The sequence below is a fragment of the Andrographis paniculata genome, unplaced genomic scaffold, assembly GCF_009805555.1.
Source record: "Andrographis paniculata isolate CXL003 unplaced genomic scaffold, ASM980555v1 Contig21END, whole genome shotgun sequence".
NCBI lineage: Eukaryota > Viridiplantae > Streptophyta > Magnoliopsida > Lamiales > Acanthaceae > Andrographis > Andrographis paniculata.
Window position 1 is genome coordinate 2961804 of NW_026137502.1, and position 17228 is coordinate 2979031.

At 33.7% G+C, this 17228-nt stretch overlaps 2 protein-coding genes across 3 annotated transcripts; one reads left to right on the top strand and one right to left on the bottom strand.

Annotated features, from left to right (window-relative positions):
- The first annotated feature begins 603 nt into the window (after positions 1–603).
- LOC127244892 (peroxisome biogenesis protein 12) lies at positions 604–9777 on the top strand. Its single transcript, XM_051265477.1, has 12 exons — positions 604–845; positions 985–1090; positions 1560–1708; positions 2672–2918; positions 3864–3973; positions 4665–4739; positions 5037–5123; positions 6415–6501; positions 6961–7098; positions 7707–8353; positions 8530–8602; positions 8705–9777. Exons 1-10 carry the CDS (start codon positions 738–740, stop codon positions 7776–7778), a joined length of 1179 nt encoding a protein of 392 aa, XP_051121434.1. The 5' UTR covers positions 604–737; the 3' UTR covers positions 7779–8353; positions 8530–8602; positions 8705–9777.
- LOC127244893 (uncharacterized) lies at positions 8088–9438 on the bottom strand. 2 transcript variants are annotated; one of them, XM_051265479.1, is made up of 3 exons: positions 9306–9438; positions 9095–9192; positions 8088–8988 (listed from the first exon to the last, which is right to left on the bottom strand). In XM_051265479.1, exons 1-3 carry the CDS (start codon positions 9369–9371, stop codon positions 8088–8090), a joined length of 1065 nt encoding a protein of 354 aa, XP_051121436.1. In that variant the 5' UTR covers positions 9372–9438. The 2 variants fall into 2 exon arrangements, with proteins under 2 accessions (XP_051121436.1, XP_051121435.1); XM_051265478.1 differs by having other exon boundaries at positions 8088–8991.
- Positions 9778–17228: the final 7451 nt, after the last annotated feature.

Sequence of the window (17228 nt, forward strand, 5' to 3'; positions counted from 1 at the left end):
TGTACCCAAGTTGTTACGTATGAAATTTGGAATTAAGTTAAAAAGCCCAAGGTAAAAGAAAAATGGGCCTGGCAATAAAGTTGATTGAACTGGATCATCATTTGGCAAGGCATCTTCAATCAACTTCAACAAAGCAAAGTCAGATTTGGGGATCACCACTTTAAATTTCAGTCTTTTATTTTCCAGTTTATTTTCTGTACCATACAGTGTTTAGAGATTCCTAATTTCAGGCACTAATTAATCAAGTTTAAGGATATTTTCTATATCTTTGAATTTTACTTTATTTTTGTTGAAAAATTACATCATAATTATCAATAAAAATATATTATTTTTTAATAAAATATTTAAAATATGTTTGCTTAATTTTTCTTTTTCTTTTTAATTTTTCACTATTAGTGATTTTTTTTCAGACTGCGATGCTGAACTAACACACTCACTATGTAATAATAAATAATAAAATATACTACTTCTGGCACTATAACCACATGCATACAGCACACGATTTTTTCCGCATGACACTGTATAATTTTAGGGATTTATTTTAATACTATATATAACTGGGGGGTACTTATGTAATGTTGATATTCTGAGGGGACTAATATTCACAAGCGCATAACTGGAGGGGCATATACCGAAATCAACGTTTATGGAAGAATGGCGGCCTGAAGATTAAACAATTCACGACGAGCGAACAGAGAGACAGAGACAGAGACAGAGACAGAGAGACAGAGAGAGAGATGCTGTTTCAGGTGGGAGGACAAGGGGCGCGGCCGACGTTCTTCGAGATGGCAGCCGCTCAGCAGCTGCCGTCCAGCCTACGCGCCGCCCTCACCTACTCGCTTGGAGTATGTGTCTCTTCAGTTGGCTGTAGTCTTCCCCTTTCAATTCAATCGTTTTTTCACACACGAGAAATCTTTCGTACTGGTGTATGTGTCTGTTGTGAACATTTGATAGGGCATTATACTTCGCGCCTCTTGCTTGCAGGTGTTTGCTTTAAGACGTTCTTTCATCCACAAAATCTTGGATTATGAAGATGAGTTTTTTGGATTGCTCATGCTTGTTCTTGAAACCCACAGTTTGCGCACTACAGGTGAAAGTCATTCCTAGTTTCTGTTGGAATCTAAATAGGATTAATTAAAAAGAAATTGTCGAGATATTGTTGGTGAGCCTCGTTGAGTTGGTATTGTTTTCCAGATTTTATGTAAACATTCAGATAATTCAATTTAAAAAATTAGTCACTAGCTTGTCTGCCTCCATGTCTGGTGGTAGTTTCAGCAGCACTGACATCATAAATATTCAACTGTTTTTGGCAATTTCATGTAGCAACAAAATCATCTGATTTGCTGAAAGTCTTCTCTAGATTCCCCAGTGGCTGCAATATTTTCCTTAAATTTTCTGCAATAATCAAGCATCAACCACAGTGTTCTTCTTTATAAACATCTTCAATTGTTCTATGCAGCTGAGAAGGAATTATTGATTCCTTTTCTGTTCATCTTTTTGACCATTTATTGAACTCCATTGATGGTGCTACTTGCTGATTTGTTCCCTTATCTTCCCAGATGCGTCATTTGCAGAATCGTTGTATGGCTTACGGCGAAGAGGAGTTAAAATTAGGTTGAAGAAAACTAACTTACTTGCAGATTCTGCTGATGAAATCCATTATACTGGTTTGCAGAAGAGTCAAAAAGTTCTCTCTGTTGTCTTTCTGGTGAACAAATCTTCTACACCGCTCATTTCAGTTTTATACTTGTCGTCACAAAGGATTTAGTATGTTTTCATGAAATCTACAATGCTGTATGTGTTTTGGATCTCATTGCTTCATCTGTCACAGAAGTTACCCCTGTTCGCATTTGTGTGTCACCTGATGAATTTCAAAGTTCATGCTGTGGATTGCTAACTGTTTTAACATTTTAATAACTAGATTGGTTGCTGAAATACATTCCATTATCCTGATATTAATTGTTAATTTTTTCTGAGGGTAACAGCTGCTTTATTGGCTACGAACAGGTCTTATCTGGAGAAATAAAGTTTTTTCTTATTCGTACTTCTTTATTTTTTATTTTTTGACTCAACAAACTTGTTAATTGATGCGAACCTGAATCCTGTAACTTATGAAGTATAAAATACACTTGGTGATATATTAAATCCTTCAGCATGAAATTCATGAAGTGCAAATCCGTTATCTCACCATGAGATCCACAGCCTCAAAAGTAACAATAGATGTAAATAACTTCTGAAGGTGGAATTTTATTTGAGGATAAACTATTCAGAAGTTAGAATATTTAGACGATGAGCTTAGGATTAGATGGTGAGATTAGGAATTACAAGGTAATTTATACTTGCGTTGAACTCTGTTCTTTGTCATTATCTTGGCCATTTGAACTTGATAGTTATATCTATTTTGCACTTGCAAGGCACTGGCTAATTGGTACTTATTTCTTAATAGATTAGCCATTATAGATCTCATTTTCAAGTGATTCATTCAAATGATATTTATAAACCAATTTGGTTGTATTGGACATAATGATGTGGGTTGGCAGCATACTTCACCCCAATAATTTGAGAAAAAAAAAGAAAAGAAAGTTGTGCTTACTACTTGAACTTTGTGTCTGATATGTATCATAATCCTTTAGATCATGCTGATGATAAATGCTTCCTCTGCTATTTTCAGGTTGTTTTACCTTATTTGAAGTCAAAACTGCAAACAATCTACAATAAAGAAAGGGAAGCTACACTTCAGGCAACTCTATGGGGAGATAGTGATGAAAGTTTTGATGGTAACGACTATGATACAGGCAACAATTCTTATAGACCAATGGGGAATTTAAATATTGAAACATCACCTCGAGCTCGTGTCATCAAGAGGTTACAGAAGACTATTGGTACTTTCTACCCTTGGCTACATGCTGGAAATGAAGGTCCGACTCGCAAATTTTACTCTTAAATCATTGTCAGAACCCAATAAAATTCATTTAATCAACTTATGTGTGAAGCACAATAGTGGGATTCCAAATGTCATTTTTTAAGTCTTGAAACTTTATATTGGTATGTCACTATGTCTAGTTACTTATGTTCTACAATGGCATAATGAATAGATGTAGAACCATATTGAATATGAATAAAGTGTAATTGTTCTTAACTTCCTATTATTTCATTAACATCTGTTATTGGTTTGAGTCGGTCATGGGTGTAATTGGTTAGATAGAATAACTTAGATCAAACATTTCTCTGGAATGACTGCGTAATTTTAAATATCTGATGATTTATAGGGAGGTATATCTAATGTGAAATATTAAATTGGGTAAGTGTGTATTAATTAGGCAAAAATTCGAAATCTGTGGGGATACAGCATTATTGACTTTGGTACAACTTGATTCTGCATTCAGAGCTATAATGGTGATCTCAGAAGAACCCTCAATTGGTGGAACCAAATATGGCATCAAGAGTATCATATAAATTGATACCTTGTATTTTTTTCCTTGATGCCACATTTAGGAATTCATTCTTGTTATTTTTAATTTTTTTAAAAGAATGTATAACTCTTTCATGGCCTATAGTTCAAACATTATCTGACAAGCCTTGTTAATATTCTGTATTTTGTATAAGAACTTGAATATGCAATTTTTTTATGGATTTTTTTATTTTTATTTTTATTTTTTATTATTATTATTACTTTGACTGTGTTTTGTTAGCAATCCACTAACAGAAAATCACAAATAAAATATTTTCTTTGAAATATAATAATTATTTAATCATTATCTCCAATTGAAATACACTTATACCCTACATTCTCATAAGAATTTACATTCCCATTTTCACTTATACCCTACATTCTCATAAGAACTACTTTTTCTGAAGTGCAGGATTATCGTTTGCTTATCAGCTGTTATATTTGTTGGATGCCACTGGGTTTTACTCTCTAGGTTTACACGCGCTAGGCATTCATGTTTGTCGAGCAACCGGACAGGAGATGGTAATTTCTTTTAATACAATATGAGCCATAAGCTGCCATGATTTTGATTTTTCTTTTTTCTTTACTAAGAAAATGTTAAATGAGCTATTATGATTTTTGTGCATATATATATTTCGTACAATTTTATACATTCAAATAACTTCAATCTTAATGAAATTAGAATCTTTCTAGATTTCCCTTATATATATGTTGCAATAGTATGTTTGTATTTGTGAGGATGTAGTAGCCTCTACCCTCTTTGGATACAAAGCATGGGTCCTGAAAAATTTATTGTTTTTTCTTGATGTTTCTCTGATTTCATGCTAACCACTTAAACAATCTTCGTTCTCTTGCAACATTTTTGAGTTAACATGTTTGCTCTGTTCCTAATTGACTGACTGGATGGTTTTGAACTTCTGAAGCTTCAGATAGTGTTTTCTGCAGTTATTAGTTTAGCCATTCACTTTATGACAGCACCAAGAATGATTTTTATAGTCTTTTGTGTCTACAAATGTCATGTGATTGTTCATTATAGTATTAATCCTTGATAGTTGTCAGAAACATGACAATGTATGCATTAGAAGATTCTAGATTATTATCATCCCTTAGGAGGTGCTAGTCTTTGTAGAAGAGGGAAAATATCATTTTTTTTGTTTGTTTTTACCATTTATCCTATTGTTTTGAGTCTTTTCTGTTATTGGCATCAAGATAGATGGATGCATCTTCCAGAATCTCTAAAATAAGAAGCCGAGAACGTGATAGGCTCAGAGGGCCCCCTTGGCTAAAGGTGTGTTAGTTTTTTTGATTTATGCACTAAATACTACACATAAGCGAATATTTTTGTCATTTGTATGGTTTATGAAGCTTTATTTTTAAGATGAAAGTAATAATTTGAGTAGGCACAATATAGTTTCTAATAATTAGAATTGCTTTTACTAGCTACAGTTAAATTTAGAAGCAATCTTGATCTTATGTTACATTTAGCAACCATGAATTCTTTCAAATTTAAGCTTCTTTTTATCGATGAGAGGCTCATTATTTTATGTTGGGGTTCCGAACTGATTTTCCATCAACATAATCTCAGGCGCTGCTGGGTGGTATGCTCACCGGTGTATATGCTATTCTTGACTATGCCCAGACTGGTTTGATTGCAGCTGTGTTTTTCTTTAAAGTGAGTACCATAATATATTCTGCTCTATCCCATTATTTGCACACAATTTTATTTATTTCATAGTTTCAGGAATCATTTGTTTGATACATGTTGTTTCCTGTTGGTAATTTATATGAATCTAACTGGGATTTGCTTTGAAATTTTGTTGAACAATAATTCTATGTCAGTACATTTGATGACTTGAGCTATGTCTTGGTGTTTAGTTGTGAAGTGTTGTTGACCAGAAGTACTCTACTCACATCGTTCATATGCTTCATAAATTGCATATTGTATCATATTCAACAAATTGCACAGTATATATATCTGTATATTTTTTTAAATCTTGTATGTTATGTGGGATACTTAATACCCACAATCATAAATGGCTCACCATAGCTGTCTCTGTGCCAATTACTATAGTGAAGCGCATGCAAGAGGTGCTATTGCCATCGTGCACAGTGCAAATCATGATATTAATACTATATATTTGGGGTTAACTAGTATTGAGTTTTTGTTTTTTGTTTATTTAAATAAGGATATGAAGTTCTATTGTCTTTCTTCCTAAGTTTTTTCCGGCTCAGCGCATGCCCTCTGCCCTCCTGTTTTCATATCTTTTTAGCCTTTTGCTCATCCTTGTCGCTGTTTTCCTGTTTTGTTTGATTTATGCTTTATGCATTTTTTAACGATACTTGAATTATCATTTTGCTTGTTATAAATGTGTCGTATTAATTGTTTCTATGTGTTTTATGTATTAAAAATATATAATCGTTAATAATGCATGGCGCTTACGCCATGGCACTGACACATGCCTTGCACCGTGTGCCATTTACAATATGGTAATACATATTAAAAATCTTCAGCAGACATATGTTTCATATTTGTGTTGGCTCTATTAACAGAGATTATATATAAATTCTTAGTTTGCTCACTTTCTTTGATGTGGTTATTTTCAGGAAATACGACTGAATTAGGGAAAAATCATTTTCACCTAGGTTGTATTGCATTGAACTTTTCATGCTTAAAAATGCCATGTTGGTTTATTCTGGCTATGTGATGCTTTGTGGGAGGGGGAATGAGGTTGCTGACTTGGAGGTTGCATACTCTTCGATTAATTTTAAAAGTCTCTGGCAGAAAATTAACAAGCTTGAGATGTCAGTTGGGTCTTGCAAAAAAATCTTTGTACTTCCACTGCAACATTCAGTATTATTAATCTACAGAATGTCTACATGTGTAGCATGATCTCTTCCCCATTGTGCATCTTGAACATTGTTTCGCTTATCTTTGTGAATTATACTAATATTTGAGCACACAGATGATGGAATGGTGGTACCAGTCTGCCGAAGAACGAATGTCAGCCCCAACTATATATCCCCCTCCACCACCACCTCCCAAGCCGAAGGTTGGTATAATTCTCCCTGAAATTTGAAAGAAACTCTAGACATCCTTTTTTTTTTTTTTTTCTGTGCCTGATATTCTACATGAGTTGTTTTGTGTGGTCTTTGTACATTGCATCATTGCAGACTTTGTGATAACCAGCCTTCTAACTTACCCGTATAACCTGATACATCACTGACTGAATTTTTTTTTTGTTTTTTATTGAACTTGTATAGAGAAGGTGCGTGGTGGTAATTCATCACATTTACTTTCATCTCATTGTACAAGTCTAATGTGTAATCATTGAACTATGGCGCAATTTCTCTTCTCGTTTACTGTGAATGTTGTAAAAAAAAGATAAATTACTGTAGTCAGATACTTGTACATTTCAAAGTTCTATTGTGATCTAATTCAAACATGAAGAGTCTTGTTGGTTTTTATATGCTGCGGTTATATATGTCATATGGACGTTCACTCCAAACAGGTTGCAAAAGATGGGATCCCACTACCTCCAGATAGGACGCTATGTCCTTTATGTTTGCAGAAGCGTGCAAATCCATCTGTAATGGCTATTTCAGGCTTTGTTTTCTGCTATACGTGCATATTTAAATATACCAACCAGGTGAGATTCCCTACTCGGATAAGTTGTCTTCTTGTGATTCTATAAAGATAGGAAATTTCACGTGTTGGGCTTCAAATACTGTACTTTAAAGTTTTACTTGTATTGGTATGTGAATTTTCCCATCATATTTAAGGATACTCAAATCAATACGTTTGTTACTACCTTCTTAGTAGGGTATTTGTACCAAGTGTTGTTCATGTAGTTCTTAATAGGGTTCTTTTTATGGTGCCTCGTTCATTTTTCTGGCCATCCAATTTCCATTTGTTTGTTGAGAAGTCTATTGTTTCTCTTAAATTTTTACAAATGATTGACCTGTTGGATTATCGTCCATAAATAAATAATTTATACTCTTAACAAGCCTTTATATTAAGCAAGTTGAGAATGCCCCATGAGTTTTCTGTTGGGTTGTAACCTGCAGAAAAAGCACAAGTTTAACCTCATGCGGCTGTTTGTGATCTTTTTATACAAGGAATTTTTACATCTATAAATGAGTTTTTCTCATTCTTGTACCAATTCTAACTTCTTATCTTCAATTTTCTTTTTGTGCATGAATGCTTGATTCAAAATAATGTGTGGTGAAGTATAACTCTATTTCTTTCCTGCCACAGTACAAACGATGCCCGGTGACGCTGATGCCTGCAACAGTCGACCAAATAAGGAGGCTATTTCATGATGTATAAAAGACCTCTCTTAGTCGGGATCTTCTGCAACAACTAGTTCCTGGCATAACCAAACGATTATTGGCTACAACCACCTTTGGATCAAAAATGTCTTGTGTCATAACAAGGCTTCTGTAGAATACACCGTAAAGGCGTGATCTTGATGGTTCTGCCGTTCCATGAAAATTTTATTTGTGCACTCCCTTTGATATATTATCTTGTACTAGATAGCTACTCATGAGAAGTAGATAAATAAAAGGAATACATCTAAGCTTTCTGTAGCTTTGTCAAAATGAAGTTCCATGCTTTTTACTTCCACTAATGATATACTTATTCACTGGCTACCGCTGTAATCTCCTCGCTGTGCCCAACCCTGGCCGGTATGGGATGGAGCTTTTTGACTTTTTCAACTTTGCTGCAGGACTGACTTATTGTGGCGAGAATCTGCCTGTCTCCTCCATAGTTCTTCTCACTCTCCGGGGAGCTTCCACAGTTTGTGCAGTCAGGAAATGGTCCGGCCAACCAGCTTGAAAGACTTGTATCCACTGCTATAACCTCATCCATCGATTTCTTTACTACAGCCTGTTTGCTGTAAGGTACAATAGCTTCTGAATTCACATTCTCCTTGTCTTCTTCATATGATGAGTAGCATGAAAGACTGGTATCCACTGCTATAAAATCGTCATCCAATGATTGCTTTACTACAGCCTGTTTGCTGTAAGCAATAGCTTTCGAATTCACATTCTCCTTGTCTTCTTCATATTGTGAGCAGCTTGAATGACTGGTATCCAATGCTATAACCTCGTCTTCCAACGATTGCTTCACTACAGCCTGTTTGCTGTAAGGTACAATAGCTTCCGAATTCGCATTCTCCTTGTCTTCTTCATACGGTGAGTTCTCCTCCAAAGGCTTTAATGGTGGCCTGCTGCTAACCTCTTTTTCTCCAGTTTCTGCTGCAGACGCATCATGTTTTCTGGAATCTATAGACAGAGAGAACAGCGAGTCGGAGGATTCCATCTGTATCTGTCCTGGACAACAACGATCATCTTCCTTTGGATTATCATCTGGAGTCATCTTCATCTTGTCGTTTTCTTTGTCAACAATGAGGGAATCATCTTTGGGATACGGTACAAGTGCTTCCTCCTCTTTTTTCTTGTTTTTGGCATTCCCATTTCGATTCTCCACAGAGTTGTGAAAAATATCATCTGATTCCTCTTCATTCTCTGCTCTGCTACTGATTAAATGAAATGTAGATTAGAATGTGTGTGTGTGTGTGAGAGAGAGAGAGAGAGAAGGTTGTGAGGTAGAAAGTGTGCAGGGGGTATGTATAATCTTACTAGTGGGATTGGGATTGTGCAACAAATTGTAGAAGGCTAGCTATCTCTTCTTCTTTGAGAGCGATTGGCACTGGTACTGATTCTGGTTGTTGAGGAGGCTAAATAAAATAAAACAAGAAAGAAAAAGTAAATGGGAGTGAAGATAAAAAGCGAAAGAAAGAAGGAATTAGGGAAAGTAGTAGTAGTGATTAAGAATAAAAAGCAAGTGGACCTGGTGTTTGTGGTTCTTGATCTTCTTGCGATGCCCGAAACAGGTTGCACGAAAGCATCTTCTCATCTTAGTTAGTAGTAGACTCACTGACACACAATTCTTGGAGATAGGTGATGATGATAGGAGAATATGGAGATGGTGATATGGTGATGAGAGAGAGAGAGAGAGAGAGAGAGATTCTTTGGGAGGGGAGGGGAGGTGTATTTGAAATACTGACCGTTGCGATGGGGACGATTATCTCTCTCTCCATTCAATTTATTAGATGAGGTGAGACCCTCCCCCCTCTGCACATGATTACGATTATGATTTATTATTATTCTCTGTTTGCATTTAATTTAAATTTGCATTTTTTTTCCCTAGATTGGGCCCAAATGAACATTGATATAATGTATGGGGTCCAAAATAAATTACCTTTCAAAAGTAACAAACAAATAAATGCCTATTTGAATTTATGTGATTTTTTTATGATGCACCGCTTGTTTATTGACGTAATGGGCTTTATCCTTTGTTTTTCAACTTCAATATATTGTTGCTTTTTGCCATTTGGGCCATGTACTTGTGTTTCTCTGTGTGTTTTCCACTCTAAGAATCTTATTTAGTTAATTTTTTAAGAAATATATATATATTAGTATATTAGATTTTACAAATAAAAATATTATATGCAATAATTATTTTTATCTAAGAAATATTTTTTTAAAAAATCCAAATAACGCACTTATAATTTCTAGGATGAAATAATTGAAGCTTTATTTGAAAGAGCGTCATATGAGTGGTGTATTATCTAATAGATTATATAATGATGAAATGATAAAATCATTTGATATTTATTTTAAATAATTATTGTATAAAATTGTTAATTTTATCTAAAATACTTTTGATTGTATGATAAAATTAATAGTAATTTATGATTAACATACCCTCTTCCCACCAGCTTTTACTCATCAATTAATTGGGGCTGCCCATTGTTCAATTACTACGTATTGTTCAGGCTTCATCAAGACATATAATATATTCTATTGGATTTGAAGTTTTAGTTTCCTTTAATCAATTTCTGGTTAATTTTGTTGGTGTTGCTTGATTTGAGTTCAATTTGGCCAACTATGTTTGATTAATTGATTTGTTTATTACCAACAATAATTACAATTTAGAACATATGCAATTGTATTTGTATTTTTATTTTTATAACGTGAGAATTTGCAAATCGCTTTGAGTAAACATAAGCGATTGTAATTTTACATTTTAATATCTCGGGGGTGAAATAATTGAGGAATTCTTCCTTTTCTTCTTTGGTATGAAACATGAATGTTAGATATGATACTTCTGTGAAGATCAAATATTTTTTTTTTTTCAATTTTTATATCCCATACAACCTTACGATTCTGTATAAAATATATATCAATTTTTAATATAAACATCAAATCTAACAACTATTTCACACACAAAAAAAAAAAAAAAAGTTCAAATATTGTAAAGTAAAAAAAAAAAAAATGAAAGAAAACCTCAAAGATAATAAACTAAATTTATTATATTAAAGGTATACTACTATTAAGTATGTATAAAATGTTTATTGTTTTTTTAACTGAGACGTTCAATTTTTTTTTTAAACTTTTTATTATTATTATTATTATTACAGCCAATTTTTCAATTGTAGTATTTAAAACACAATTTATACAAGTATTTCAAACAAAAATATAAAGATAAAATTGTTTTATAAAGTATTTAAATTGTATTTTTAATTTTAAAAAATTATGATATTAAAAAATAATTGCAAAGGAAAGGGAAAGAGGCCATATATGACATAGGATTTAACAAATATGCTTAACCATTTATAATTCAAGTATTATTGGGCTTGCACCATTATTAACTCAACTTTAGTTCAGTTGGACCTACTTTTTACACATGTGGAGGATAAATGGATAAAAGCTCTCCTTATGTCATTTTCAATCGTACATAAATAAGTTATATCCATTTATATGTTTTATAAATGTCCACAAATATAAATAAATTTCTATATATATATATATATATATATATAACTAAATATCTATTTGTTTTTTTTACATAATTTTAAAAATATTAGTATTATATATTTAAATGTAGTAGGAATAAAGTAAAAATGATTAAAATAACTTTATTAGTATATGTGATATAAATGTAATGACATTTGTGTAATATATTGTAAGTTGTAAGAGTATTTGTAATGTTATGCAGATAATACAGTTATTAAAAGAGAAAATTGATAAGACAGACTAAAATAAAAAAATGGATAATTTGTTATAGGACGGAGGAAGTATAAAAAATACTACAAGCTACAATTAATATATACTCCATCCTTCTAAGTAAAAAATGTCTATTTGATTTTACATACGGACTATAAATATATTAATATTTATAGTTTCGTAGTATAATAAAAAAATATGTCAAGTCTATTTTAGTTTTGATACCACATAAAAGTCTTTTTTACTGTATACTACTCTCTCAATCTCAATTCAATTTAATTCAATATATTAATTTTATCATTTTTTATTTATTCATTCAAAAGTATGCATTTTCTTATAATAAAAGTAATTATATATAAATATTAAAGTATTCTTAGTTTTTATAAAATTGTACTTTTTATATTTATAAGAGCAAAATTATCTTACACATTTATTATATAGAAATATATATAAATATACATTCGATCAAGACGGAGTATATAGAAATATATATAAATATACATTCGATCAAGACGGAGAAAGTACATTCTTATTCTAAAATAAAATTACGTTGTATTTTTTTTTCCTCAAAATTTTTATATTTATTTTATTTTATATTATATTAAAAATTATTTCTACATTCAAAATATCATATTAATATTTATATATATTATTCTAAATAACTATTCAAATTCAAACTTTTGTTATTAAAAAATTGAAAAAATCAAATCCACAAACCCACCGTAAGGATTGTCATCGTATAATTGGTTGGAGTGTGTGAATGTTACGTTACGCCCATCGTTGTCCGTATGTCTATTATATATTACCCTCTCTATTTCGGCTATCGTGTCATTTTTACTTTAGATACGAGAATTTAAAAGAGGTATAATTAATTAATAATTAAGAATATATTAGTGAAAATAATTATCGTATAATAAAAATAATTTTAGATTAAAATTAAAATAACTAATTAGTATAATTAAGATTTTAAAAAATTATTCCCTCCGTCCCACTTACTATGTCCATGTTGTCGTTTCTGTCCGTACCACATCTCATGTCACTTTCTTTTTTTGGAAAATGATTACACATCTTAATCTTATTTTAAATTTTATAATTTTTTTTTTTTTAATTTTAACTAAACTGATTATTTATCTTAATTTTAATCTATAATGATTTATATTATATTATAATTATTTTTACTAATATATTCTTAATTATCTACTAATTATATTTATCTTAAATTCTCATGTCTATAGTGACCAATACACCAAATGTGGGACGGAGAGATAGTATAAATTAAAAAATTTAAAATAATATTAAAATATTGTTGATGTAATTTTTCAACAAAAATAAAGTAAAATTCAAAGATATAGAAAATATCCTTAAACTTGATTAATTAGTGCCTGAGATTAGGAATCTCTAAACACTGTATGGTACAGAAAATAAACTGGAAAATAAAATACTGAAATTTAAAGTGGTGATCCCCAAATCTGACTTTGCTTTGTTGAAGTTGATTGAAGATGCCTTTTCAGAATAAATCTGAATCCTTAAATAGCCTTTGAAGAAAACGGTTTGAACCGCCGTTTGGTCGGTTACAGCAACCGCTGTCAACCGACCATCAAATTCTCCTCAATTGACACGTGTTACAACTTCCTTCAACCTCCCCAAACCTCTCACGCCTTAAACCGTCCCAGAAATGCCATTCGCCCGACCTGCTTCTTCGCCCGACATCATTTGGGCCGACCTCCGCATCAGCCGCCCTCCGTCTTTGACCGACTTTAATTGGTCCGACCATGGACCAACGAAATGTGGTCCCGACCATGGACCAACCGACCGGCTCTATTTGCCTTATCTCTTTAGGACAGACTGTCCTCTGGACAGACCTCCGTATCTGTCCGTACCTCTTCCTTGCCCGACCTTTCTCTTGACAAACCTTCGCGTCTGCCCGACTTCGTCTTTCACCCGATCTACGGTTTACCCGACTTGGGTACACCTTTTTCAGACTCCGCCCGACCTTTCTTCCTTCCCGATCCTTGCATCTGTCCGATTGCACCCGACTTCTGGGTCATTTAACTTATATCCAGACCCGTCCAGAATCCCACTGCCATTATTTATTATTATTATTTTTTGTGCTTAACAATAAGCCTCCTCCTCAAGACTCCTAAACATCACTTTCAGTGATGTTTTAGGAGTTTGCAGGTCAGCATCTGAGGCTACATCAGCCTCAGATCCGACCTCCATCTTCTGAGGCTACGTTGGACCCGACCTCCATTTATTGCGGACTGGTGGTGGTCTGCACATTGATCGATCTTGCACTACCATCTCTTCAGCATCTCCCCCCTGACGGAAGTCATGATTATTTTCTGTAAAAAAGGATTCTAACCTTCTTGCCGTGGATGCTAAACTGGCCAGATCTTGAAAGTCGTGGGCTGTCAGGGCCTCGCGAAGTCTGGTATGCATGTTCCTGACCACCAAATTGGTCATTTCGCTTTCATTGATCATCGTAGGACATCGTCCCTTCATCAATCGCATCCTCTCTATGAATTGGTAGCCGGTCTCTTCCGGCATCTGCGTGATCTCCAGAAGGTCTATCAGTGAGACTGTCGGCAGAGGATTAAAGAACCTTGCATGAAAATCTGCCTCTAAATCTTCCCAAGTTTGCAACTGTCCAGGCGGCAGACTGGCATACCAAGAAAAAGCTGTTCTTGTGAGCGACAACCCAAACAATTGTAACTTGTGAAACGGATTGTTGCCTACTTCTCCCAATTGAGCCGTGAAGCGACCCACATGCTCAATGGTAGAGGCTCCGTCTTCTCCCGAAAAAGAATAGAAGTCTGGTGGCCTATAATTTCTCGGGAGAGGATGATCGTTAATGATCCTTTCTGGAAATGGCCTCTGATAAACCGGCCTGTTCACCGTTTGCGGATTCATTCCGAAATGCACCCGCAGAACTTGAGCAATATCCTCCGGATCTACTCTGGGTGGAATATGGTCGAACACTGGAATGTGATCGTGAGTCTGACCTCCCAATCTTTCTTCTCTGGAGAAGGCTGGTTCGGCTGGGATGGGATTATGAGTCTGTCCCTCCAACCTTTCTTCTCTAGAGAAGGCTGGTTCGGTTGGAATGGGATTATGAGTCTGTCCTCCTAATCTCTCGTTCGGCTGGGTATTATCAACCCTCGGTCCCAAAGGAACATTATCTGGGAAAGTTAGAGGAATCTTCCCCATATCTGTTCGGTTGAAAGTTGTGACGCTTGGAAATGTACTATCAACATATGATGGTTCTGCAAACGTTGATCCTGAGAAAGTCGCCTGAAAACGAGAAGGTGACACGGCTGGAAGCATGTTTGGATACAGGGTGAATCTGGAGAATGCCTGATCCAACATGTTTTGCATTAGATTTTGTTGTTCACGCAACATGTTCGTTTGTTGCTCACGCAACATGTTCTGCATAACCAAAGTGTGCTGGTTGTTCATTTGTTGAACATAAGACCACCAATCAGTTGGTGGTTGTGGGATTTCCCCGGCATTTGGCACAATAGGTGGTGGAACGGATTCTCCCACCGGTGCCGAAGATGATTGAGGTTGTGAACCTGCCATATGGACCCTTCCGATGATACGGCCGGATCTTAGACGTATGAAATTATCGCCGGAATTGGAATGAGCAATTTTGTCTTGCTCCCACTGTGGTCGCCAATTTGTTGATGTAATTTTTCAACAAAAATAAAGTAAAATTCAAAGATATAGAAAATATCCTTAAACTTGATTAATTAGTGCCTGAGATTAGGAATCTCTAAACACTGTATGGTACAGAAAATAAACTGGAAAATAAAATACTGAAATTTAAAGTGGTGATCCCCAAATCTGACTTTGCTTTGTTGAAGTTGATTGAAGATGCCTTTTCAGAATAAATCTGAATCCTTAAATAGCCTTTGAAGAAAACGGTTTGAACCGCCGTTTGGTCGGTTACAGCAACCGCTGTCAACCGACCATCAAATTCTCCTCAATTGACACGTGTTACAACTTCCTTCAACCTCCCCAAACCTTTCACGCCTTAAACCGTCCCAGAAATGCCATTCGCCCGACCTGCTTCTTCGCCCGACATCATTTGGGCCGACCTCCGCATCAGCCGCCCTCCGTCTTTGACCGACTTTAATTGGTCCGACCATGGACCAACGAAATGTGGTCCCGACCATGGACCAACCGACCGGCTCTATTTGCCTTATCTCTTTAGGACAGACTGTCCTCTGGACAGACCTCCGTATCTGTCCGTACCTCTTCCTTGCCCGACCTTTCTCTTGACAAACCTTCGCGTCTGCCCGACTTCGTCTTTCACCCGATCTACGGTTTACCTGACTTGGGTACACCTTTTTCAGACTCCGCCCGACCTTTCTTCCTTCCCGATCCTTGCATCTGTCCGATTGCACCCGACTTCTGGGTCATTAATTAAATGAAACATATAAAATAAAAAGATGGACATGATAGACATAGTAAATGAGACGGAGAATATTTATTAAGATAAATTAAGGTATTAATTACTTATTAATCAATTAATTATCATGCATGTGTACATGTGCATAGTGTCATATGTGTATCAACATTGTTGTATGTGAAAATCATTAACGTGAATACAAGGTTATATATGTAGGCAATAATTAATTAAAGGTGAATAAAAAAAAAAGGTTTCGTATATAACGTGATAATTATTAATTAATTATTTAATGCTCATCCATCCATATGCAACCTTAAACGGGAGTAGATGACAGAGCCGCATATTGCTTGTAATAATTCGTCCACCTCAATAAACGGTAGTTTCCAACAAGCTTTATGCAAAACTTGCATTTGTATATGCTGCAAATGAGGACGGCGAGACTCAAATTCGAAACCTAGTCAGACTCTGAAATTATATTAGGATAAATAAAATAAAATAAACTGAATTTTTTGAATAATAATTATGGTACAATGTCATATATATATATATATATATACAAAAGTATGTGTTTGGATGAAAGATTTGAAAGTTGACTTTAAAATTGAAATAATACAAATTTGAATTAAAATAAGTGTTTCATAGTATATAATATTTTGAATATATATATATATATATTATACAATGCATACATTGAAGCAATCTCTTATAAAAGATTAGTTGAAAAATGAATAAATCATATATATATATATATATACACAAAAGTATGTGTTTGGATGAAATATTTGAAAGTTGACTTTAAAGTTGAAATAATACAAATTTGAATTAAAATAAGTGTTTCATAGTATATAATATTTTTAATATATATATATATATATATTATAGAATGCCATACATTGAAGCAATCTCTCATAAAAAATTAGTTAAAGAATGAATAAGTCATGAAGAGGGTTGCTTAATTGAACTAAACTAAAATGAAGGTATTTACAATCATTTTCATCAAGGTTATATGTGATGTACAATGTTGAACTTATACATTGTTTATCATACTGAATTAATAATGATCATTAAATTAATTAAAGGTAGTTTAGAAATTGAACAAAATAGCTGATTCAATGATAATTTAGTTAAGAAAGTCAATAATATTAATTAATTGCATTATATTTGGATGAATTAAAATAACTAAATTAAATAAATTTAAAAATAATATGTTGGATTTGAATTTTTTTTATAATTTTCGATATAAACTCTTATATAAAGTTATAAATAAAAATATAATATTTTCTTCCTCCAAAA